This window comes from Heterodontus francisci, chromosome 10 (assembly GCF_036365525.1).
Source record: "Heterodontus francisci isolate sHetFra1 chromosome 10, sHetFra1.hap1, whole genome shotgun sequence".
NCBI classification, from domain to species: domain Eukaryota; kingdom Metazoa; phylum Chordata; class Chondrichthyes; order Heterodontiformes; family Heterodontidae; genus Heterodontus; species Heterodontus francisci.
The window spans coordinates 31,502,715-31,527,997 of record NC_090380.1 but is presented as its reverse complement, the minus strand read 5'-3'; the positions used below and the strand labels follow the sequence as shown (position 1 = coordinate 31,527,997).

Genomic DNA, 25,283 nt, shown 5'->3' with positions numbered 1-25,283 from the left:
TGGCCTGTTCCTGTGCTGCACTGTTCTTTGTTCTTTATCCCAGTAGCATTGTTTACACTTAGCCATGATATTCGATGTTCAGTGCTGCAAGGTGCACAAGTATGAGTATGTATTATAATCAAAAAAATTTCTATTCCCTGCAGCAAAAAGGTTACATTTCAATAGTGTTTTCTTTCTGTATCTAAATTTCCTTATAACCAGTGAAATGATCCAACTCGAGGGTTGGCAATGTGTCCACAAGGACACCAGTGTACGTGGTAAAAGATGTTGAGGTCCGTCACTGGTGATTTTAGGGGTGAGAAATTTCCCGTTAGCTGCTTTCCTCTCTGTGCTCCCGCCCCCATCTCTGTGCTCCCACCCCCCCACGCGTACACACACCCCCACCCCTCTGTACACTTCCCCCCTCTCTGTAAATGGAGACATGCTGTCAAAGCTTTTCGTCTTGCACTCATCAGGACAATTCACAAGAATACCAATGTAAGGGAAAGCAACAACTTTATAATGTATGAGAAGAGCGTGCTGATTGATTGGCAAGTGAACTCTGATTCGAAGAGGCTTTGCCTTGGAGAATGCAGCAGTTTGTGGTGACTGACAGCTAACTGTCAAGCTTTGTTTGAAATTTAAACCAGACAGCTTGACTCTGGTCAAGGCATTGCCCTGAAGAATGAACCAGTGAATGGCTGTCACTTATGTTGTTTAGCTGAAACAGGCGCAATGAGTATACATGTTCTTGCTGTCTGCAAAGAACAGGGCCCTGTGTATTAATATCTGTAACTTCCAGCCCATATTTGTTTCCCTGCTGTTTTACATTTTTGCCCCATGACCTCACTCATTATTGTGAAAACAAAAATGTTAACACCAACACGCTGCCAAAAATGGTAGAGACTACTGAGATTGCATGCCAGATGACTGTGTCAGTTATTCAATTTTTCATATCATACTTGAATTTCCAATTAGCTACAAATGAATAACATTGAGCATTATTCCAATGAAATTGGAACTCCCATATTTGAACTAATTAAAAATTTCTTCATATGTAATTGCTTAGTAAAATTGTTACTGGACTAGTAATCCAGAGGCTTGGGCTAATAATTCAGAATGTAAGTTCAAATCCCACCATGCAAGTTTGTGAATTTCAATTCAGTTTTTAAAAAAAATTTAGAAATTAAAGGTTGGCGCCTGTAAAAGTGATTCTGAAGAAAAATAACTGGTTCACTTTATGCTTTCAAAGGAAGGAAACTTGCTGTCCTTAAAAGACCTGGACCTATGTGTGACTCCAGTACCATACCGACGTGGTTGACTCTTAAATGCCCCGTGAAGTGGCCTAAATGCCACTCAGTTGTATCAAACCATTACAATGAGCACCTTCACCACACAGCATGATGGATGGGCAATAAATGTCAGACCTTCCAATGACGCCCAAATCCCAAGAATGAATTAAAAAACTTAATTCAATTCATTTTGTACATAATACAGAGACACCAAAAGAGAGTTGGAGGAAATGGATTTGACAATCAGTGTAAAGACAGTCCGGCAAGGGTATTAAAAAATGTAATAGAATGCCGGGATACTTTACCAAAATGGTACAATTCTAGAGAGATTTTGCTGAAACTGTACAGCAGGTGATAAGGGCAGACTTGGAATACTGTGCACTTCTGATTGCAATGCTGCACATGGAACATAGATGCATTGGAATAAATGCAGATAAGAGGAACAAGAATGTTTTCTAGTGTAACCAGAATGAGCTCAGCCTTTACAGGTTTAGTAAGGCAGGAACTGAAACTTTAAAATATTGAAGGTTTTAGATGGGGTACATATAGAATATAACTTTAAAGCAGGGTTACAGGATCATAGGTCACGTATACAATTTAGAGGAAAGTAAATTGAGATTACTAAACAGGTCAGGTGTTAAAACCTGCCACCTGTAACAACAGTAGACAGTGTTACCTGTGACTGGTCACTGTAGTTGGTGTTTCAGAAACCTCTGGATGAGTGCCTGGAGAAAGGGTGTGAGACCCTCAATGCAGCAAACACCATTGAAAGGCAGATCAGCTAATCCTTGAATTAGCCATTGGGCATCCACAACATGCCAGGATTGACGCAGCCACAGCACAGAACATTTCAAAAGAGCAAATAAAAACAATAAATGCGAGAAATACTCAGCAGGTCTGGCAGCATCTGTGGAGAGAGAAGCAGAGTTAACGTTTCAGGTCAGTGACCCTTCTTCAGAACTAGCAGATATTAGAAATGTGCAAGTTTTTAAGCAAGTAAAGCGGGTGAGGCAAGAGATAACAAAGGAGAAGGTGCAGATAGGACAAGGTCACAGAGAATAACTGACTAGAAGGTCATGGAGCAAAGGCAAACAATATGTTAATGGTGTGTTGAAAGACAAAGCATTAGTACAGGCAGGGTGTTAATGGACAGAAAACTGAACAGCCACAAGCACAAACCTGAAAAAAAGTGGGTAGGCAAACTGAACAATCTGGGCGGAAGCCCATGCAGTCACAGGGAGAACTTGCAAACTCCACACAGGCAGTACCCAGAACTGAACCCGGGTCGCTGGAGCTGTGAGGCTGCGGTGCTAACCACTGTGCCGCCCATGTGAAGGTGACCTTTCTGAACTGGGAATCTCAATAAGAACCAATCTGTACTTGGACTTCAGATGTCAAAGCCGGGTGGCACAGACCAGAACCAAACTAAGAGAACCACACATAGGGCAGTGAGCGCAGTATTTCGGCAATTTTTACAGGGCCCATCATCCTAAACTCAGCTCACCACCAGTATTTCAAAACTACTGCTTGAGCTTGGACTCTAAAGTTTTCGTGGAATTGTAGAAATTACAGCACAGGCCATTCGACCCCCACCGGTGCTGGTGTCCTCTCCTGTAACTCCATTTCTTCCCTCCCATTAAAGATCTTTGCTTATTCTTTTTCAAATATATATCCCCCCCCCCCCCACTTTGAAATTAAGTGTTGGACTCCACCTTAGTAATCACCCATATGGAGAAGCATATCATGGTCTAATAGTCTTCAGTTGAGGAACTTTCATCTTCCCTTGCCCCAGTGAGAATCCTTAGTTTCCATTCCCTCTTCTCCCTCCATTGGAAGTAATCTTTCACTATTTATCCACAGTAAGGTCTTCAGGTTTCACTAATCCCTTAACTGGCTACTTCTTTTCCAATGTTGCTCCCACCTGACACTACAGGAAATGCTAGCTTTTCCAACTACAGTCAGTGATGTCGCAGAGGAAGTGGGGGCCACTGTGACAGGAAATTTAACTTGCTAATCTCGCAGGCTGCTGAATGTAGCACTCGGGAGAGGAAGGTATCTCCAATTATTAGAACATTAGAACATTACAGCACAGTACAGGCCCTTCGGCCCTCGATGTTGCGCCGACCTGTGAATTATGCGAAACTCTGTCACTCTGGAAAGGTTGGGAATCCTATGTTGTCGTAATGGATGGTAGGAGAATCTCTAGATCTAGTTCCATTTGTTCATTTCTTTTCTGTAGGAATGTGCAGATGTCGGATGGTGGGAAGGAGAAATCAATGGTAAACGGGGAGTTTTTCCAGATAATTTTGTCAAACTTCTGCCACCTGACTTTGAAAAAGAGGTAAGTGCCTTTCTGCGACCTCATAACTTCGAACTTGTACAGCAAGAACATCTGTTCCTCTGCTTTTTAAAGACGTCAGATAGGTTTATGAAAATGTGCAACCAAACTGATACCCAAAAGACCACAACATGTTGCATTAATTACTGCTGTGTGCTGCACCATCTGTTCTCTTCTGTATGCTGAGACTGTACTCGGAAAGTGTTATTTTCTTGGTGAGAAATTGAACCTTAAATATAACCAGACCATGAAATGAGGTTCGGGGAGGGGCAGAAATACTGTTATAATAAAGTCTGTAACTAATTTGCTGTTTTAATGCATCTGACTTTTTTTCTTGCCCATTAGGAAAAGCTAATTATTGAACTACTTAATATGCTAGTGCTTTTTAATCCAAGTAGGGAGTAAACCTGGACTTAACACTGAATCACCTAAGTAATAATAGAAATTTATCAGGAATCATCAGCATGGGAATTAGAGACACTGAAGGCAGTGACCCCAAAGGTATCACAATCGGCCAGCACTAAGAACTCTTGCAAGCTCGCTGCTGACTTTGGTGACTAAGGAGCTAGGTGCGAAAAGAAGTAAATGATGAGGGTTCAGAATCAGCTTTCTGTATACCAAGGAGATGTTCAAAATCCAAAAAAAAACATGAAGGAGAGGATGGGACATAATAGAAAGGAAATGGAAGTAGTATATGGATCTATTGACCAGGGAAATTGTATGTTTAACAAAGAAGGATGCGCGAAAGAGTTAATGGGGATGGGTTATTCTAGCTGAACTGTTTTTCCAAGAGCTGTGGGAGCTATGGTGGCGGAGAACCACATCATGGGATGAGAAAAGGAAAATATGCCAGCTTCCATTCAGTACATTCTGTTATTAACTGAGGCATAGAATATAAGAGCAGGGAGATTATACTTCTTCTTCTTCTTTTGGCCTCCTTATCTCGAGAGACAATGGGTAAGCGCCTGGAGGTGGTCAGTGGTTTGTGAAGCAGTGCCTGGAGTGGCTATAAAGGCCAATTCTAGAGTGACAGACTCTTCCACAAGTGCTGCAGATAAAATTGGTTGTCGGGGCTGTTACACAGTTGGCTCTCCCCTTGTGCTTCTGTCTTTTTTTTCCTGCCAACTGCTAAGTCTATTCGACCCGCCACACTTTAGCCCCACCTTTATGGTTACCCGCCAGCTCTGGCGATCACTGGCAACTGACTCCCACGACTTGTGATCAATGTCACAGGACTTCATGTCGCGTTTGCAGGCGTCTTTAAAGCGGAGACATGGATGGCCGGTGGGTCTGATGCCAGTGACGAGCTCGCTGTACAATGTGTCCTTGGGGATCCTGCCATCTTCCATGCGGCTCACATGGCCAAGCCATCTCAGGCGCTGCTGGCTCAGTAGGGTGTATATGCTGGGGATGTTGGCCGCCTCGAGGACTTCTGTGCTGGAGATATTATCCTGCCACCTGATGCCAAGGATTCTCCGGAGGCAGCAATGATGGAATGAATTGAGACGTCGCTCTTGGCTGACATACCTTGTCCAGGCCTCGCTGCCATAGAGCAAAGTACTGAGGACACAGGCTTGATACACTCGGACTTTTGTGTTCCGTGTCAGTGTGCCATTTTCCCACACTCTCTTGGCCAGTCTGGACATAGCAGTGGAAGCCTTTCCCATGCGCTTGTTGATTTCTGCATCGAGAGACAGGTTACTGGTGATAGTTGAGCCTAGGTAGGTGAACTCCTGAACCACTTACAGAACTTACAGAATATTGATGGATGGAGCATTTCTGATGTCCTGTCCCTTGATGCTCGTTTTCTTGAGGCTGATGGTTCGGCCAAATTCGTTGCAGGCAGCCGCAATCCTGTCGATGAGTCTCTGCAGACACTGTTCAGTGTGAGATGTTAATGCAGCATCGTCAGCAAGGAGGAGTTCCTTGATGAGGACTTTCCGTACTTTGGTCTTCGCTCTTAGACGGGCAAGGATGAAAAACCTGCCACCTGATCTTGTGTGGCAGATAATTCCTTCTTCTGAAGACTTGAACGCATGTGAGAGCAGCAGGGAGAAGAAGATCCCAAACAGTGTGGGTGCGAGAACACAGCCCTGTTGCATACCACTCAGGATAGGAAAGGGGTCTGATGAGGCACCGCTATGCTGAATTGTGCCTTTCATATTGTCATGGAATGAGGTGATACTGAGTAGCTTTGGTGGACATCTGATCTTTTCTAGTAGTCTGAAGACACCACGTCTGCTGACGAGGTCAAAGGCTTTGGTGAGATTTATAAAAGCAACTTAGAGGAGCATCTGTTGTGCGCGGCATTTCTCCTGTAGCTGGTGAAGGGAGAACAGCATGTCAATGGTGGCTCTCTTTGATCGAAAGCCACACTGTGCCTCAGGGTAGACACGCTCAGCCAGCTTCTGGAGTCTGTTTAAAGCGACTCGAGCGAAGACTTTCCCCACTATGCTGAGCAGGGAGATTCCACGGTAGTTGTTGCAGTCTCCGCGGTCACCCTTGTTCTTATAGAGGGTGATGATATTGGCATCGCGCATGTCCTGTGGTACTGCTCCCTCATCCCAGAACAGGCAAAGCAGTTTGTAGAGTGCTGAAAGTATAGCAGGCTTGGCACTCTTGATTATTTCAGGGGTAATGCCGTCCTTCCCAGGGGCTTTTCCGCTGGCTAGAGAATCAATGGCATCACTGAGTTCCGATTTTGTTGGCTGTACGTCCAGCTCATCCATGACTGGCAGAGACTGGGCTGCATTGAGGGCAGTCTCAGTGACAACATTTTCCCTGGAGTACAGTTCTAGGTAGTGCTCCATCCAGCGGTCCATTTGCTTGCGTTGGTCAGTGATTGTGTCCCCTGATTTAGATTTGAGGGGGGCGATCTTCTTGATGGTTGTCCCAAAAGCTCTGTTAATGTCATCATACATTCCTCTGTTTCCGGTGTCGGAGGCCAGCTGAATATGACTGCATAGGTGTTGCCAGTAGTCATTTGCGCAGCGCCTGGCTGTGACTGACGTGCAAAGTGGTATTAGGCTGGATAGCTCTTTCGGCCAGTACAGAGCCAATGGGCCAAATGGCTTCCTTCTGTGCTGTTAAGTTTTTGTATGTTTGTCTTTCTGATAGTTGTGTATGATGCTGAGAGCAGGTGCTAACAAAAGCACAGAAAGGAAACCAGTTGCTTTTAAGGCATGATCTGTTAGGGTTCCTGCTGTTGGGAATGGACTGAAGAGCTGCCAGCCATCATCGAGTTGGTGCCCTCAGGAGCGGTAGGGTGCGGGGAGGGAGGTAGAGGAGAACAAAAGAGTGACATCTCATTGCCTGTGTGGAGTTTGCAAGTTCTCCCTGTGTCTGCGTGGGTTTTCTCCGGGTGCTCCGGTTTCCTCCCACAAGCCAAAAGACTTGCAGGTTGATAGGTAAATTGGCCATTATAAATTGTCACTAGTATAGGTAGGTGGTAGGGAAATATAGGGACAGGTGGGGATGTTTGGTAGGAATATGGGATTAGTGTAGGATTAGTATAAATGGGTGGTTGATGTTCGGCACAGACTCGGTGGGCCGAAGGGCCTGTTTCAGTGCTGTATCTCTAATCTAATCTAATAAAGCAGGGCTGTAGAGCTCATGGCCTTCAGTTCAAATCTTATCTGGGAGTTTCCTTTCCCCAGCCTGAAGCCTTTACGTGTTCCCCAAATCTTTGAGCGGCGCAAACCCAATTTCAACTTTGGGTCTGGTGCATTCCTGTAACGTTTTTGGGCCAAAGGACTGGAAAAGGCTATCTCCTGATTGGTGGATTAGACAGCAACTTTTTTGGACCAATCATGAATGAATTGCTACCAGAATTCCAGGCCTGGCTAGTTTTAACACTTGAAGCTGAATCTTGTGTGGGGGTGGGTTGGGGAGCAGGATGGGTTATGAGGGAAGGGAATTTATTTTAATTCTTTCATGGGATGTGGGTGTCGCTGACAAGGTCAGCATTTGTTGCCCATCCCTAATTGTCCTTGAACTGTGGCTTGCTGGGCAATTTCAGAGGGCAGTTAGGAGTCAACCACATTGCTGTGGGTCTGGAGTCACATGTAGGCCAGACCAGGTAAGGACGGCAGATTTCCTTCCCTAAAGGACATTAGTGAATCAGATGGGTTTTTACAACAATGATAATTTCGTGCCACCATTACTGAGACGCGCTTTCAATTCCAGACTTTTTAATTAATTAATTGAATTTAAATTCTACCAGCTGCTGTGGTGGGATTTGAATCCATGTCCCCAGGACATTAGCCTGGGCCTCTGGACTAGTGCAGTGACGTTGCCCTGCACCATCTTTTTGTCTGGGGCCGGCTAACTAGCATATGGGTGATATTTATTTGTGTATTGGGGAAGGTTGTTTGAATTTTCTAGATATAGTCTCCTGTATTTTTAGCAAACAAGTGCCTCATTCACTGGTTTTGACACATTATCTGGCCCCCGAATTCGAAGAGATTGATATTCCCCTCCAAAAGCCAGTTAGGATTTTTTTTTCAATTTTCACACCACTCTGTCATAACTCACCGCCCCCCCCCCCCCACCCTTCTGAGTAAGAGATCAGTTTAGAGCGATTTGTGCTGATTTGTGGACTGCTTAATACTGTAGATTGGAACTCGATTGAGGCTGCCTAATCTAATCTGGCAGCCGCACAGAGTGGAGATTTTTATCTCATCAACCTGGGATAAATTCAGATCTACAGCTGAAAGGGAAGTGTGTATTTTCACATGTTTAAATGTTGGAGAGACCTATCCAGCTAAGATCAGTTAACTACGGAGCAAACGTGGGACTTCCTTGGCTGAACTATTCATTTGAAGGCATGTTGATCAAATTACATAGTGTGTGGATTCCTGGATCTGACATTATCCTATTGTAAGAAGATAATCTGTATGCACCTTGAGCATTAAACCTAACCCCTAACTACATACTCAGCACTATCGTACCTGCATTATTGTTGTTTGTCAAATGCACAAGATGACTTCTGTGCTTCAGAATTCTGATACTTTATTTCTTCTAACTAAAATCAGTTTGTACAGAAGAAGCATTGAACTTTTCTGTGCCATCTGTGAAGATTTTTTTTAACATTCACACTCCTCTCGTCAGGATGTTACACCATCAGTGTTAGGTCACTGCGATTCAGCAAGTTGTTGTCTACTGGCCTTTGGACACGGTGTGTATTGTCGTTTTGAACTGGATGTGAGCCCATCGATATTAACTTGCTTATTTTATTTCTTAGCGACCTAAGAAGCCTCCACCTCCTTCAGCTCCAGCTGTCAAGCCATTATCAGGTAACGTTTATTAGTTACAAATTATTACAATTCCAGGTAAATGCAATGTACCATTTGCTCCTATTGCACAAGATCAAAGTACACTAATTGAGTCATAGAGAGATACAGCACTGAAACAGGCCCTTCGGCCCACCGAGTCTGTGCCGACCAACAACCACCCATTTATACTCATCCTACATTAATCCCATATTCCCTACCACATCCCCACCATTCTCCTACCACCTACCTACACTAGGGGCAATTTACAATGGCCAATGCAAGTCTTTGGTTGTGGGAGGAAATCGGAGCACCCGGCGGAAGCCCATGCGGTCACAGGGAGAACTTGCAAACTCCGCACAGGCAGTACCCAGAACCGAACCCGGGTCGCTGGAGCTGTGAAGCTGCGGTGCTCGCCACTGTGCCACCCAATGTTTTGATCCACAAAAGTATTTTGAAACTATAATTCCATCAAATCTGGACAATCTGCTGTTAAATTTCACCTGAAGATAGCACGTAATTATAATTACTTTGGCATAAACTGTACATAAATATTCTTTAGTCTTGTTAGATTGAATTGTTTAATGGTTGAATAAATGTGTTCTGATACAAAAGATTTTCAAATTAACAGATTATTTGGCGTTAATTTAAAAAAAAAAGTGAAGCTTAAGATTCTTGGCAAACTGATCTACTTGTTTGAAATTCATCTGTGTACGGTCGGGATGCCTATCCTTCTGCTTTAGGGCGACATGTGGCTTCCTGTAAACTGGCAATTGTTTGTGCCTATATTTCTTCTTTGCTGTTTTTTTCCTCTTTTGATTTTGTGTGTCTGGAGAATACCAACTGAATATCAATAACTTGAAGTATATGTAAATTAATAGGAAATAAAAAGAGAAACTTAAGAATGTGAGAAAACAATATAATGTTAGCATGCTTCGCTCTATAATAGATTTGTTGATTTTAAGATTTAATTGCTCCTATGTCTTGCTACGAACTTGGAAATTCTTTTCTTGAGCTTTAGTGGTGTGCCATCTAGTGGGCTTTCACTGTTACTAATGATGGTGTGGTATTTGTGAATGAACCTCTGCAGGTATGAAGACTCCCGAGTGTAATTTCTCTTGTGAATTGTACAAAATGCTGTGGTATATCTGGTGACAATCTGTATGGACTGGCAGGAGGAAGAAGGTTTTCAAAGAGCTTCACATATATTTATATTAACTCATTCTCTCTCTTCCTCCATGCATGTGTCTCTCTCACCCTCTTCCTTCCCCTCTCTCTGTCTCTTCTCCCCCCCCCCCCCCCCTCACTCCCACCCTCCCTTGCAGGCTACTACCAATATCATAAGAATACATTGCTGGAAAGTGGACAGCGTTGAGTTCCCCTCTGATTTTTCCCACCGTATTGCAAACAAATCTACTCTGCTTGTTGCTTTCTCTTAATGTAATTGGAACTATCCCTGGTTGTGAGTTTGCATCGCACTACATCAGTTTGGTGCATTCTGCCAAAGCCATTCTCCTTTTTAACATAGAACATAAGAAATGGGAACAGAAATAGGCTATTCAGCCCTTCAAGCCTGCCCCGCCATTCAGTAAGATTATGGTTGCCCACTCATTCAACCTATCTATATCCCCTTGCAGATTCCTTATGTCCTCATGCCCTCCCACTGTGTTTAAAGCATTTGAAAACGAGGTCAAAAGTTGAGGTAAACAACAATGAAAGATTGACCTGTGTCTATAAAATGTACCTTTTGAAAATATGACATTCTGTTTTCAGAAAAGGAAAAGCAAAAATTTGGAATAAAGCATGGTTGTTTAAATATCCCTGCACCTTTTCATTGTGCATTCCTCATGCAAAATGCCAAATTTAAACATAATGAGATTACACATCTAACCTGTTAGCACAGCTTATGGTCTGTTCCTGTTAGTGAGGGTAATATAAACACCACCAGTCTGATTCTGTTGCAAGAAATTCTTGCAGTAGATATTTGGTTTGCTATTTCATAGAATCATAGAAAGCAGAGGAGGAGGCCATTCAGCCTGCCCAGTCTGTGCCGACTTTCTGCTAGAGTACTTTAGTTAGTCTCTCTTCCCAAAGCCCTGCAAAATTTTCCCCTTCAGGTGCTTATGGTATGATCAGTAAGTTCACAGATGACACGAGAATTGGTAAATAGTGAGAAGGAAAGCCACAGGACGATATAAATGGGCTGGGAAGATGGGCAGAGCAGTGGCAAATGGAATTTAATCCTGAGAAGTGTGAGGTGATGCATTTTGGGAGGACTAACAAGGCAAGGGAATATATAATGGGTGATTGTCTCTCTGTACTTCCTAAGGGCCTGAGGGACCTTGGTGTACGTGTCCATAGATCACTGAAGGCAGCAGCATAGCTAGATAAGATGGTTAGGAAGGCATATGGGATACTTGCCTTTATCAGCTGAGTCTTAGAATATTAGAGCAGGGAGGTTATGATGGAGCTATATAAAATGCTAGTTAGGCCACTGCTGGAGTACTGTGTACAGTTCTGGGCACCACACTATAGGAAGGATGTGACTGCACTGGAGAGGGTGCAGAGGAGGCTCACCAGGATGTTGCCTAGGCTGTAGCATTTCAGCTATGAAGAGAGACTGGATAGGCTAGGGTTGTTTTCCTTTGAGCAAAGAAGGCTGAGGGGGGACCTGTTTGAGGTGTACAAAATTATGAGTGGCATTGATAGGTTAGATAGGAAGAAACTTTTTCCCTTAGTGGAGTTGTCAATAACCAGGGGGCATAGATTTAAGGTAATGGGCAGGAGGTTTAGAGGGGATTTGAGGAAATTTTTTCACCCAGAGGGTGGTTGGAATCTGGAACACGCTGTCTGAATGGGTGGTAGAGGCAGGAACCCTCTCAACATTTAAGAAGTATTTAGATGAGCACTTGAAATGCCATAGCATACAAGGCTACGGGCCAAATGCTGGAAAATGGGATTCGAATGGATAGGTGCTTGATGGCCAGCATTGACACGATGGGTCTGTTTCTGTGCTGTATAACTCTGACTCTCATCTAATTCCCTTTTGAAAGCCACGAATGAATCTGTCTCTACCACCCTTTCAGGCAGTGCTTTCCAGATTGTACTCACTGCGTAAATAGGTTTTTCCTTATGTCACCTTTAGCCCTTTTGCCAATCACTTTAAATCTGTGTCCTCTTGCTTCTCGATCCTTCTGGCAATGAGAACAGTTTCTTCCTGTGTGTCTAGACCCTTCAGGTTTTGAATGCCTGTATCAAATCTCCTCTCTTTGAGGAGAACAACCCAATTTTTTCAGTCTATCCAGGTAACTGATGTCCCATATCCCCAGAACCATTCTCATAAATCTTTTCTGCGCCCTCTCCAATGCCTTCACATCCTTCCTAAAGGGTGGTTCCCAGAACTGGGCACAATATTCCAGTTGAGGCCGAACCAGTGTTTTATAAAGGTTCACCATAACTTCCTTGCTTTTGTATTCTATGCCTCAATTCATAAAACCCAGAATCACACATGCCTTTTTAACCACCTTCTCAACCTGCCCTGCCACCTTCAATGATTTGTGCACATATACTCCCAGGTCTCTCTGTTCCTGTACCCCCTCCCCCTTTAAAATTGTATCTTCAATTTCTATTGCCTCTCATCGTTCTTCCTACTGAAATGCATCACTTTGCACTTCTCTGCATTAAATTGCATCTGCCGCGTGTCCACACATTGCACCAGTCTATGTCCTCTTGAAATCTATTGCTATCCTCCTCACGGTTCATTATGCTTCCAAGTCTTGTGTCATCTGCAAATTTTTAAATTGTGCCTTGTATACACCCATGTCTAAGTTATTAACATGGATCAAGAAAAACAGTTTTCAATAGAAAATTTCCTTTAACAATTGTTGAACATCTGTAAATGGATTGTGTGTACACTGAGCGGTTCTCACTGCTCATGCTTTTTGTAAGCTGCCTTGTGGATAAACTAGAATAGCTGTGTATATAGTTTGTGCATGGGCCCAGGGCAGTAATGCAAAAACTCATGGGGAGAAAAGGGACGTGTGTATTACAGTACCTCCTACCAGCACAATGTTAATAATTGTCTCTAACTTAATTATGCAAGATAGAGGGCTGGAAAAACATAACAGGTCAGACCGTACTTGTAAAGAGAAATGGCAGATTATGACATTTTGGGTGTGTCACCTTCATCAAAAATGGGGTGGATTTAGGGATCGTGCAACCTGTACCCGAAACCGGTCCAATGACGAGTATTCAGTGTCATCATCCAGTAAACTATAGGGGCCCTAAACCGAACCTTTGCACTAGACTCCCCGCAAGGCAAACTCTGCACCCATTTCCGATGTGTTCTGTTATGAATCATATGCACCAAAAACATCACATCCTGTCTTTGCTTGTTACAGATTTTGGTAGCATATTTGCAACATTTTACGTTTGTATTTCAGATTTCCAGCATTTGCACTTTTTTTCTTTTTAATTCCGGGACACTTGATTTCACTTCAGTTATTTGTTGAGTAAACACCACCTGCTGTTTGTCATTTTGTCATGTGAAGTGTTCCTGTTCTGCATAGTGCACTGAACCAGTGTGAAGTTGTCTAGTATGATTTCAGCTTGGTGACAGTTTACATTTTTAAATGGCAATTTATAATGCTAGTTTCTGGTTGCAATCATGACACAAAAGTGAGACTCCTTTGTTTCAGCAGAAATTATTCAGTTGCATTAGCTCTTGTTTCATGCACAATTAAGTGGATGCTACATATTAAGGCGATTTCAGCCTTGGTTTAGTGATAGCACTCTTGCCTTTAAGTCAGAAGGTTGTGGGTTCCAAGTCCTACACCAGAGACTTGAGCACATAATCCAGACTGACACTCCAGTGCAGTACTGCAAAAGTGCTGTCTTTCAGATGAGATGTTAAACTGAGGCCGCATCTGTCCTTTCAGATGGACATAAAGATTACATGGCGCTATTTTGAAGAAGAGCAGAGGAGTTCTCCCTATGCTCTCATCAACAATTAGCCCTCTAGCAACACTACTAAAACATTATCTGGTCCTTATCTCATTTTTATTTGTGGGATCTTGCTGTGTACAAATTGGCTGCTGTGTTTTCCTACATTGCAATAGTGATAACCCTTCAAAAGTACTTTATTGGTTGTTAGCACTTTGTGATGTGCTGGGGTTATGAAAGGTGCAAGGTTTTTCTATATGATGTTTTTGGTGAATTTTTGGTGTTTGGAGATCTTATTTTCCACAGCTTAAGTCTACAACAGCTGTCCGAATGATTCTTGTTGCTGCTAAATATTTTAAAGTAGAATTTTAACTAATTTTCTGAAAAGTTTTTAAAAGCAAGCTTAAAGCTTTTATTCCCTTATTCATATTTACTTCATCTGAAGAAAAGTGGATTTTTTTTAAAAGGAGAACTCTTTTTAGTGGCTTGGAACAGTGTTGCCTAATATGTTCGCTACTCGCCACATGCAGCTAATTGGGAGTCCAAATGTTAATTGTATTTCTGATTAGTAATAAGCAATAAATAATGCACACCTACTTTGAGGCATGTGATCTCCATATTTCTGTTCACACTTTTTACGTGAACTTTAGTCTTTATTTGTGTTTGTTGGTGAAATAATGCAAAAGGTAAAGTGAATTTTTTGATCATTGAGTGCTTTACTTGGTTACTGAATGGTGGTAGATGTTTAAGTAAATATATGTGTGAAATAGATTTACCTGTATTGTGTGTGTAAGGGGTTTCCTATTAAAATTAGTGAATGTGGCTAAAATGGTGCTGCTGTATCCACACGTGTAGGTTTGTCAGTGATTGTATTGGGCAACAGTGGGTTAGAACACTGATCTTTCCTCTCTGCGATCTGAATTTGAATCCAGAATAGACTGATTGGGATGAAAGTTTCCCCTTATAGTGGGAGCCCTTTGTGAATTGAGTTTGTCAATTTAAGTACAATTCCTGGTGGGTCCACATGTGAAACTCTCTTGCTCATAGGTAAGGGGCAGGAGATTTAATGGGGATTTGAGGAAAAATTTTTCACCCAGAGGGTGGTTGGAATCTGGAACACACTGCCTGAACGGGTGGTAGAGGCAGGAACCCTCACAACATTTAAGCAGTATTTAGATGAGCACTTCAAGCCCTCAAAGGTGGTAAATATGAGAAACGAGCAGTATAATGGAAATTTCATGGTCTTTGTATACTTGTCAAAATGGAACTGGATAATTATCTGAATAGAAAAAATTTTGAGGGCTACAAGGAAAAGGAGTGTGCGTGAGACTAGCTGAGTTGCTCTTGCAGAGAGCTGGCACAGTCATGACGGGCCAAATGTCGTCCTCCTGTATTGTAAACATTCTATGATTCGATGTTTTTCTCCTCAAAAAACCAGACAAATCCAATCTGGCCAATTACTGCCCCATCAGTCCACACTCAATCATGAGCAAAGTAATGGAAGGTGTAATTGACAGTGCTATCAGGCGGCACTAACCTGCTCACCGATGTTCAGTTTGGGTTCTGCCAGAGCCACTTGGCTCCAGACCTATTACAGCCTTGGTCCAAACATGGAAAAAGCTAAATTTCAGAAGTGAGATGAGAGTGACTGCCCTTGATGTCAAGGTAGCATTTGACTGAGTGTGGCATCAAGGAGCCCGAGCAAAATTGAACTCAGTGAGACTCGGTTGGGGGGGGGGGGGGCGGAGAGAATCATACCTAGCACAAAGAAAGATGGTTGGTGATTGTCGTAGGCCAATCATCTTAGACCCAGGAAATTGCTGGTAGTGTCCTAGGCCCAACCACCTTCAGCTGCTTCATCAATGACCTTCCCTCCATCATAAGGTCAGAAATGGGAATGTATGCTGATGATTGGTTCTGAACGCTTTACATTCACGACGACTCAGATACTGAAGCAGTCCATGTCCACATTCAGCAAGACCTGGACAACATTCAGGCTTGGGCTGGTAAGTGGTAAGTAACATTCACACCAAACGAGTGCCAGGCAATGCCCACCTTCAACAAGAGACAATCTGACCATCTTCCCTTGATGTTCAATGACATTACCATCACTGAATTCCCCCACTACCAACATCCTGGAGGTTACCATTGACCAGCAATTTAACTGGACCAACCATATAAATATTGTGGCTACAAGAGCAGGTCAGAGGCTAGGAATTCTGCAGTGAGTAACTCACCTCCTGACTCCCCAAAGCCTGACCACCAGAGTGTGATGGAATACTCTCCACTTGCCTGGATTAGTGCAGCTCCAACAACATCCAGGAGAAAGTAGCCCACTTGATCGGCACCCCATCCACCACCGACGCACTGTGGCACCAGTGTGCACAATATACAAGATGCGCTGCAGCAACTTGCCAAGGCTTTATCAACGGCACCTTCCAAACCTGTGACCTCTGCCACCTCGAAGGACAAGGGCAGCAGATGCATGGGAACACCACCACCTGCAAGTTCCCCTCCAAGCCACACACAATCCAGACTTGGAACTATTTGCCGTTCCTTCACTGTCGCTGAGTCAAAAACTTGGAACTCCTTCCATAACAGTGCTGTACCTACACGACATGGACTGCATTGTTTCAAGAAGGCAGCTCACCAACACCACCTCAAGGGCAATTAGGAATGGACAATAAATACTGACCTTGCAAGTGACGCTCACATGCCAGGAACGAATAATAATAAAAGACAACTTTCACAGGTTTTTGCTTTCTCATATGGTGCTTTTATCAAAAGAGTCAGAAAGCGACTGAATTCGAGCAGCAGTGGAAAGCCAGTTAGAGGCACTCAGTTTAGATGAATTGAAATGCATAAAACATAACTGAAGTATAATTTCATGTCACCCAGAGCTATGATAGACTCACTACTTACTAATCCTTTCAGTTTTCAGAAGTGATTAACTGCCTGACCGGACAGGACTGTTTTTTTTGTAATTGCTCTTGCACTGAGAACAGGGAGGCACTGTTGGCTGATTGGGAAACTGCTGTCGTCTCATGAGCATCCTGGTCCCAAGTCCTGATAAGAGCTGCAACAAAGCAGCTAGTAAACTACATGATGGAAGGCACAATAATAAACTTTGCAGGGGCAGAACCCAATTTCACTCACTCACTTGCAGTGGCACTTCTGGTTCTGATCCAGTTTAAAACTCATTCAGTTTTGAGATTGATGGAATTTATGGGGTATCTCTGGGTTTTGTGAATTCTGTGGAGCAGTGTGGAAATAAATCAGCCTCAGTAACCTGATGTGTAATGGGCCCAATACTTAAATAAAGCCTTTGATCAATTAACAATGAAACCTATGAGCCCATCAACTCCCACAGCTACCTCGACTACACTGCCTCCTGTAGGACTCGAATCCATTCTCCCAGTTTCTCCATCTCTGTTGCATTTGTTCTGACGATGCAACCTTCCACAACAGCGCTTCTGATATGTCTTCCTTTTGCCTCAACCACGGATCTCCCCTCTTCACTCCCACTCCCCCACCACTGTGATTGATAGGGCCCTCGACTGTGTCCGACCCATTTCCTGCACTTCTGCCCTCACTCCTTCCCCTCCCTCCCAGAACTGCGATGGTTTCTCTTGTCCTCACTTTCCACCCCACCAGTGTCCACATCCAAAGGATCATCCTGTCCCATTGCCGGCATCTCTGGCGTGATGCCACAGCCAAACACATCTTCCCCTCCCCTCCCCTGTCAGCATTCCGAAGGGATTGTTCCGTCTGCAACATCCTGGTTCACTCCTCTATCAGCCCTGACACCTTGTCCCCTTCCCACGGCAGCTTCCCATGCAGTTGCTGGAGGTGTAACACCTGCCTTTTTACCTCCTGTTTCCTCACCATCCAAGGCCCCAAGCACTCCTTCCAGGTGAAGCAGTGATTTACTTGTACTTTCAATTTAGTATGCAGTATTCGCTGCTCACGATGCAGTCCCCTACATTGGGGAGACCAAGCGCAGATTGGTTGACCACTTTGCAGAACACCTCTGCTCAGTCCCCAAGCATGACCCCAAGCTTCCGGTTGCTTGTCATTTTAATTCACCACCCTGCTCTCACGCCCACATTTCTGTCCTCTGCCTGCTGCAGTGTTCCAGTGAAGCTCAATGCAAGCTCAAGGAACAGCACCTCATGTTCCGATTAGGCACTCCACAGTCCTCTGGATTCAACATTGAGTTCGACAATTTCCGACCAAGACTGCCATTTTGATTTTTTACCATGTGCCAATCTTAAACTTGTTTTTTATGTTTTTGCTTTCGCTCAGAGTTCATTATTCTGCCGTTAATGCTCTTCCTGTTCAAATGCTTGGCCTTTTACTATGGCTATTACTACTCTCTCTGCCTTTTATTCCATGGCATCTTTGTAACTTATTCTCTCCTGCCCTCTGCCCTTTCACAGACTTTCCTTTTTGTTCTTCTTTCTCCCCCCCCCTCCAACCCAATCTTTCACATTTCTAACCTTTGCCAGTTCTGATGAAAGATCACAGACCTGAAATGTTAACGCTGTTTATCTGTCCACAGATGCTGCCAGACCTACTTTGTATTTCCAGCACTTTCTGCTTTTATTTCAGATTTCTAGCATCCGCAGTATTTTGCTTTTATTATATATGTAATTTTTTCCTCAATTAAAACAAATGGCAAAATGCAGCTTGGCCTCGTCAGTGGACTGATTAAGCAGTGCTCTGTGGGCAATTGTAATGAAAGGAGGCAGAAAATTACAGTGGTCCGCTTCCCAAAACAGAGCACTTAGCTGATGATGTGCTTCACCTACAGGCTTTGCAGAGAATTAAACAGAAGCTGCTGTTCAGGTTGGCGATGTTTCTGCAAGGTTACCATGCTGTCAACCACTGTTTTGTGCAGGTGCATGCATGGACTTTTTTTTTCTAGATTCTTTTAATACTGTGGCTTCTGTAATAAAGCATCAGTCACTTTTTGATTTACTAGGATCCAAATTTGATGGTTCGCATGTGGACAAAAAGAATGAAGCAAAAAGGATGCCTCCAGAAAGACCGGACTCTCTGCCAACTAGGATAGAGGACAAAGGTATGAAATCGAATGCCTGTTTTCATCTTGGGGTGGTTAGCTCTCTCGACGTTCATTGGATTCCCAATACGTATAACTTATCTGTGATGCATTGCACCTGTGGAGAAGTCGTTGTACATACCTCTCCTGTCCCATGAGCAGTCCATGCATAGGCCTGCCAATTGGCTGGGTCTTTTGGCTGCAGAATAGGAGCAGGTTTGATCTGCATGTTGGGCTACTCAAATTAGGGTCTTCTGGCTACAGGTGGAGGTATCCATGGCAGCCGGCACCATTGTTTGCACGCATCCGTAGAAAGTGCACTCGCAATGATCATCCTCTGCCATTTCCGGCACCTCCAGCCAAAGATCAGCAACCAGAGAGCCCTGATTGCATCCTGAGGGCTTATGTTTAAATTAAACAAAGCATAACTGCATGCCTTGCAGCTCCTCTGGTCATTGAGTATCAGGGTATGATGTATGAGTATGATGCTGGGGTTCTCAAAAGTACAACTTGGGGGAAATAAATTGAGACAGGGGCCAGAAGCCTTCACCCTGCCACCCACCCCCCCATTACAGTAACTACACATACTGCAATCGCAGACTCGGGTGCATCCTTTGGTATGCTGCAGGAAATCCTGATGCATTGCATTGGGGGATGGTTGCTGACCTATTCTGTTTCCTATCCTTGTCTCGTGTCTGGATATTGCTGATTTCCGAGGTTCAAAGCAGAGGCAAATCTGCTTTATTTCCACGTGGTATTGGTTGTAAAAGTGAAATTTACATTTTTTTCATAATTACCAATGTAAGTACTTGCATAGGACTGAAATAGAGATGCAAGTATTAGTGTTACGAGCGTAGGAAATTTTCAGTTGACCAAGCCGCAACAGTTTTTTAGGGGAGAAAGTTCTAGATTTCTACTACGATTGTGTGGAAAATGTGCTTCCTGACATCACCCCTGAACAGCCTAGTTCTAGTTTTAATGTGTGTCCCCCTGTTCAGGACTTCCCACCAGAGGAAATAGTTTCTCTTTCTGTCTACCCTATCAACTTCTCTAATCACCTCAATTACATCACCCCTTAATCTTATATAGTCAAGGGAATACAAGCCTACTCCATGTAATCCGTCCTCATAATTTATAAAATCATAGAATGGCTACAACACAGAAGGAGGCCATTTGGCCTGTTGTGTCTGTGCTGGGTCTCTGCAAGAGCAACTCACCTTGTCCCACTCCCTGGCCTTTTCCCCATAGCCCTGTAAATCTTTTCTCTTCAGGTAATTGTCCAATTCTCTTCTGAAAGCCTCAATTGAATCTGCCTCCACCACACTGAGAGCATTCCAGACCCTAACCACTCGCTGTGTTTAAAAAAAAAAAGTTTTTTTCTCATGTCGCCTCTGGTTCTTTTGCTAATCACCTTAAATCAGTGTCCTCTTGTTTTAGATCCTTCAGCTAATGGGAACAGTTTCTCCCTATCTACTCTGTCCAGGCCCATTCCATGATTTTGCCCACCTCTATCAAATCTCTTAATCTCCAAGGCCAATATATCCTTCCTGAGATTCAGCGCCCTGCACTGAATGCAGTCCTCTGGATGTGGTTGAACCTGAGCTTTATATAACTGTAGCATAACTTCCGCCAACCCCCTGGAGATAAAGGCCAACATTTACAAGCCTTTTAACTTAATTTTTGTATGTGCCCACTAATGTTTAGTCATTCCTGTACATTGGCCCCTAAATCTCTCTGCTCCTCCACAGTCCCTAGCTTCTTGCCATTTAGTATCCTCAGCAAACTTGGACATATGACTATCTAAGTAGGTCGTTGATAAGTAAAGTGAAAGCTAAGGCCCTGGTCCAGATCCTAGGGTCACCACTAGTCAGATTCTAGCCAATTGGAGTTCGTACCAATTATCCCTACTCTGTCTCTTCCCTTCTAACCAATATCTGACCATGTCAATAGGTTTCCACCAATTTCCTGCTCATTTATTTTTGCTAAAGTCTCTTGACGCTGGCAGCAACTTGTTGCACTCACAGCACCACATGGATTGAGGTAGACTAATCAGGAACAGGTACAGTGGTGTAGTAGCTAAATTACTGGATTAGTAATCCTGAACCAGGACTAATCCTGCCATCACAGTTTGAGAAATTCAGTTCAATTTTTAAAAAGTTTGGAAATAATAACATTTCAAGAAGTCAAGCTATTGAATTGATGTAAAAATCTTAGTGGTTCAATAATGTCCTTTTGGGAAGGAAGCAAGCTGGTTTGACCTACATGTGACTAGTCCCACAGCAATATGATTGACTCTGAATTGGCTGAGCAAGGCAGTAAAACTATTACCAGCAGTTCAAGACGGAGGCCCACCACCACCATCTCAGGGAATCAAATGCTGGCTTTGTCTGCACCCTGACATTTTTTTAAAAAGTGGTGCCCTTTACCCAGTGGACCACTAGCAGATATGTAGGGTTGTGGTTTTGTTTATCTTAAAAATGTCGTGATAGTTTCCAAAATATTTCCCTACCAGACTTGTGGAAGCAAGTCCATAAATTGTTTTACAAGGCAGTTAGATAATTGCTTGAAAAAGAGGAATATTAAAGTATATGGTAGGAAAGCAGACAAATTAGATCTGACTGGATGCTTCATATGAAGCAAACATTGGCACAGACTTGAAGGGTCAAATGAGCTTTTTCTGTGCTGTAACATTCTAATTCTGTCTCAAGAACAAGTAGCTGGATGTAATAATCATTTTATAATCACACCAGCATACTAATTCAGTATTCAGCATATGCCAGCTGAAAAAGACCAAGATGTATTAACAACCATTTAATCTTAGTTAACTGGAGCTAAGCTTGTAATTTGCTGTGTCAGTGTGCAGCCTCTAAAGATAGTAGTAGGCCATTCAGCTGCTTTAGCCTGCTTCGCCATTCAGTTAGATCACAGCTGATCTGCATCTCAACTCCATTTACTCACTTGATTCCATACCTCTTAATAGCCTTGCTAAACAAAAATCTATAAATCTCAGTCTTGTAAATTTTAATTGACCCAGCCTTTTCGGGAGAGTTGAAGATTTCCACTGCCCTTTGTGTGAAAAAGTGTTTCCTGATTTTCTTAATGATCTAGCACTAATTTTAAGATTACAAAGCAGCAAGACTTGATAATCTTAAAGAAATATGCTTGTTTTATCTGATATACTACAGACTGCTCTGCAGCACAGAAGTGATATAATAACCATGTACACGGCAATTCATGGGTACTTCTGGGCTCTCTGCTGAAATAGTCATTTGAAACCAACTACAATGGTATTTTTTAGTTTCTCTGGGGGTGGTGGGGAAGGCAATGTTCATATGATTCACCCTTGTTGTTTTTCTTTCATCTGGCCATGCAGTTGAAATCAGGAACTTAGCATTTCAGAAGCTGTGTGTGTATTTTCTTTAATAATATAGACTGCAGACCAGAGTACATTCTTTACTGTTTGAGCAGTTTTCTGGTAATGAGTGGGGATGACACAGTTTTGCGCTTCATATTGGCAACTCAAAAGCAATTACATTGCATTGGCTCTTGGAATCAACACTTAGTACCACTTCCATGTAGAATTCAGCCCATGCCCATCTTGTGTAAGTTTACAGAGTTTTACAATTTTAGTCGAGCAACATTTTTGATTGGACTATTTAGAGTTAACAATCCCAGCCTTATGTTGAAAATAAAACAGCTGAGAATGTCAGAAATGTTTTTAATATGGTATCACACATTTTTCTCGGTCTCTGGACTTAGGCACTGGGAGGCAGGCACTGTTGATGCTAACAGTCTGATAGTCATTGTAAGTGAATGCCACTTTGAACAACTGTAAGTTTATTTGGGAAACTGCCTTGAACAAGATATGGTTTTAGAAATAATTCTGATTATTCTTCTCTAGTTTGCTTTATTAAAAGTGGTATGTACCCATTTGTATGCTTTAGAAAAGAGCAAATTGTTCAGAATTGTTAGACTGTTGGGGAAGAATAATCCTTCATGTTTGTTTGCTTATTTTTTTAGAAGAAAAGTCAGAAAGAGATCAGAAATCTATAGAACTGTCTAAACCCTCAGTACCTGCAATACCACCGAAGAAACCTTTGCCTCCCAAGACCAATTCTTTGAACAGACCAAATACATTGCCTCCTAAACGGCCAGAGAGACCAGCAGCACCCTCAGCTCATGCCAGGTATGTTTGGCATCTGTTGACAGTTTGAACTTTGTCTTCGAATTTCCTTTCTTTTAGAATGGAACTATACCAATTTTTATGATTTTTAAAATGTCATTTTGCAAAGATTCAATTGGTTTATATTGCAAAGTACTAAAAATAACTTTTATGACTCTACTAAAGTTTCCTCCAACAACAGCAAATTGCATTTATATAGCACCCTTAATGTATTGAAATGTCCCAAGGTCCTTCACAGAAGGTTGATCAAACAAAATTTGACACCAAGCCACATAAGGAGGTATTGGGGCAGATGATCAAAATCTTGGTCAGAGAGGTAGGTTTTCAGGAGCGTCTTAAAGGAGGAAAGAGAAGTAGAGGTGGTTAGGGAGGGAATTCCAGTGCTTAGGGCATCGGTAGGTGAAAGTGTCGCTGCTAATGATGTAATTAAAATCAGGGATGCTCAAGAGGCCAGAATTAGATTAGTGCAGACTTTTTGGAGGATTGTGGGGCTGGAGGTTCGTACCAACAAAATAAGTAGAAAAAGGGATTAGGTCCTGCAGGCCGAGTTTAGGGAGATCGGAAGGAAACTAGCAAGCAGGACTTCAAAGGTTATAATCTCTGGATTACTCCCAGTACTGCACACAAGTGAGTATAGAAATAGGAGGATAGAGCAGATGAATACATGGTTGGAGAGATGGTGCAGGAAGGAGGGCTTCAGTTTCCTGGGACGTTGGGATCAGTTCTGGGGTGCTGGGACCTGTACAGACTGGACGGGTTGCACCTGAACAGAGCCAGGACCAATGTCCTTGTGGAGTGATATGCTAATTTGGCAGGGGTGTGGGAACCAGGAGGTAAATTTAGGAGAGGAAAACCAAGATGCATAGAGAATTGGGAGAGTCAGATAGCACTAGAGTAGGAAATAGTAAGACATTAGGTGGGGTCAGGGCAAGATGGAATGCAATAAGGTCTCACTTAGGTTTACTGTGCATGTATATGAATTCGTGGAATATGCTAAATAAAATTGGTGAGCTGTAGGTGCAGGTAGCCATATGGAAATATGTTCTGGCGATAACGAAGACCTGGCTAAAAAAAGGACGGGTCTGGATACTAAATATTACTGGATATAGGTGTTCAGGAAAGATAGGGAAAGATGGAAAAGAGCAGGAATAGCTGGAGAGAGAGGATGTCCTAGAGGAGCCAAGGACATTATCTATTTGGTTAGAGCTAAGAAACAATAGAGGTACTAATACATTGCTGGGGGTATTCTATAGGCCTCCAGCTAGTGCTAAGGATATAGAGGAACAAATTTGCAAAGAAATTACACCCAGAGCTGCAAGAATTAGAGTAGCTATAATGGGGACTTCATTCTAATATAGACTGGGACTGTAATAGTGTAAAGGGCAGAGAGGGGCAAGAGTTTCTAGAGTGTGTTCAGGAGAATTTTCTACTTCAGTATGTTTCCAGTTCAACTAGGAAGGAAGTATTGCTGGATCTGGTTCTGAGGAATCAGGTGGGTCGTGACAGTTGGGGACAGTGACCATAGCGTTATAAGGTTTAGGTTAGCTATGTAAAAGGACAAGGAGCAATCCAGAGTAAAGATAATTAATTGGGGGAAGGCCAACTCCAATGGAGTGAGAACAGATCTGGCCCAAGTAAATTGAAATCAAAGATTGGCAGGCAAAACTAACTGAACAATGGGCTGCTTTTAAAGAGGAGATGACTCTACCCGAGCTAAGGTACGTTTCCACGAGGGGGAAAGTAAGGGCAAACAAATCCAGAGCTCCCTGGATGATAGAGATAGAGAGCAAGATGAAGCAGTAAAAGGGTACTTATGACAGATGTCAGGTGGATAATACAATTAAGAACCTGACTGAATATAAGAACCTGGCTGAATATAGAAGGTTCAGAGGGGAAGTGAAAAAACAAATAAGAGAAGCAAAGAGAGAGTAAGAGAAGAGACTCGTGGCTAACATAAAAGGGAATCTCGAAGTCTCCTATAGGCACATAAATAGAAAAAGGGTAGTAAAAGGAGGAGTGGGGCCGATTAGGCACCTAAAAGGGGATTTACGCATAGAGGCAGAGAGCATAGCTGAGGTACTAAATGAGTACTTTGCGTCTGTCTTTACCAAGGAAGAAGATGCTGCCCAATTCATGGTGAAAGAGGAGGTAGTTGAGACACTGGACTAAAAATTGATAGAGGAGAAATTAGATAGGCTGTCTGTACTTAAAGTTGTTA

The 25,283-nt window shown here is 43.0% G+C and overlaps 1 protein-coding gene across 4 annotated transcripts in view; it reads left to right on the top strand.

The window, feature by feature from the left end:
• sh3kbp1 (SH3-domain kinase binding protein 1) overlaps positions 1-25,283 on the top strand; it is a 316,125-nt gene that overhangs the window by 240,842 nt on the left and 50,000 nt on the right. For all 4 annotated transcript variants that reach the window (XR_010975810.1, XR_010975809.1, XR_010975811.1 and 1 more), the window contains 4 exons: positions 3,511-3,612; positions 8,852-8,903; positions 18,805-18,903; positions 22,903-23,068. Coding sequence is in view for 1 of the 4 variants with exons in the window: in XM_068040380.1 (XP_067896481.1) it covers positions 3,511-3,612; positions 8,852-8,903; positions 18,805-18,903; positions 22,903-23,068 (419 nt within the window). In the remaining 3 variants the exon portion in view is untranslated. The remainder of the gene's footprint in view (positions 1-3,510; positions 3,613-8,851; positions 8,904-18,804; positions 18,904-22,902; positions 23,069-25,283) is intronic.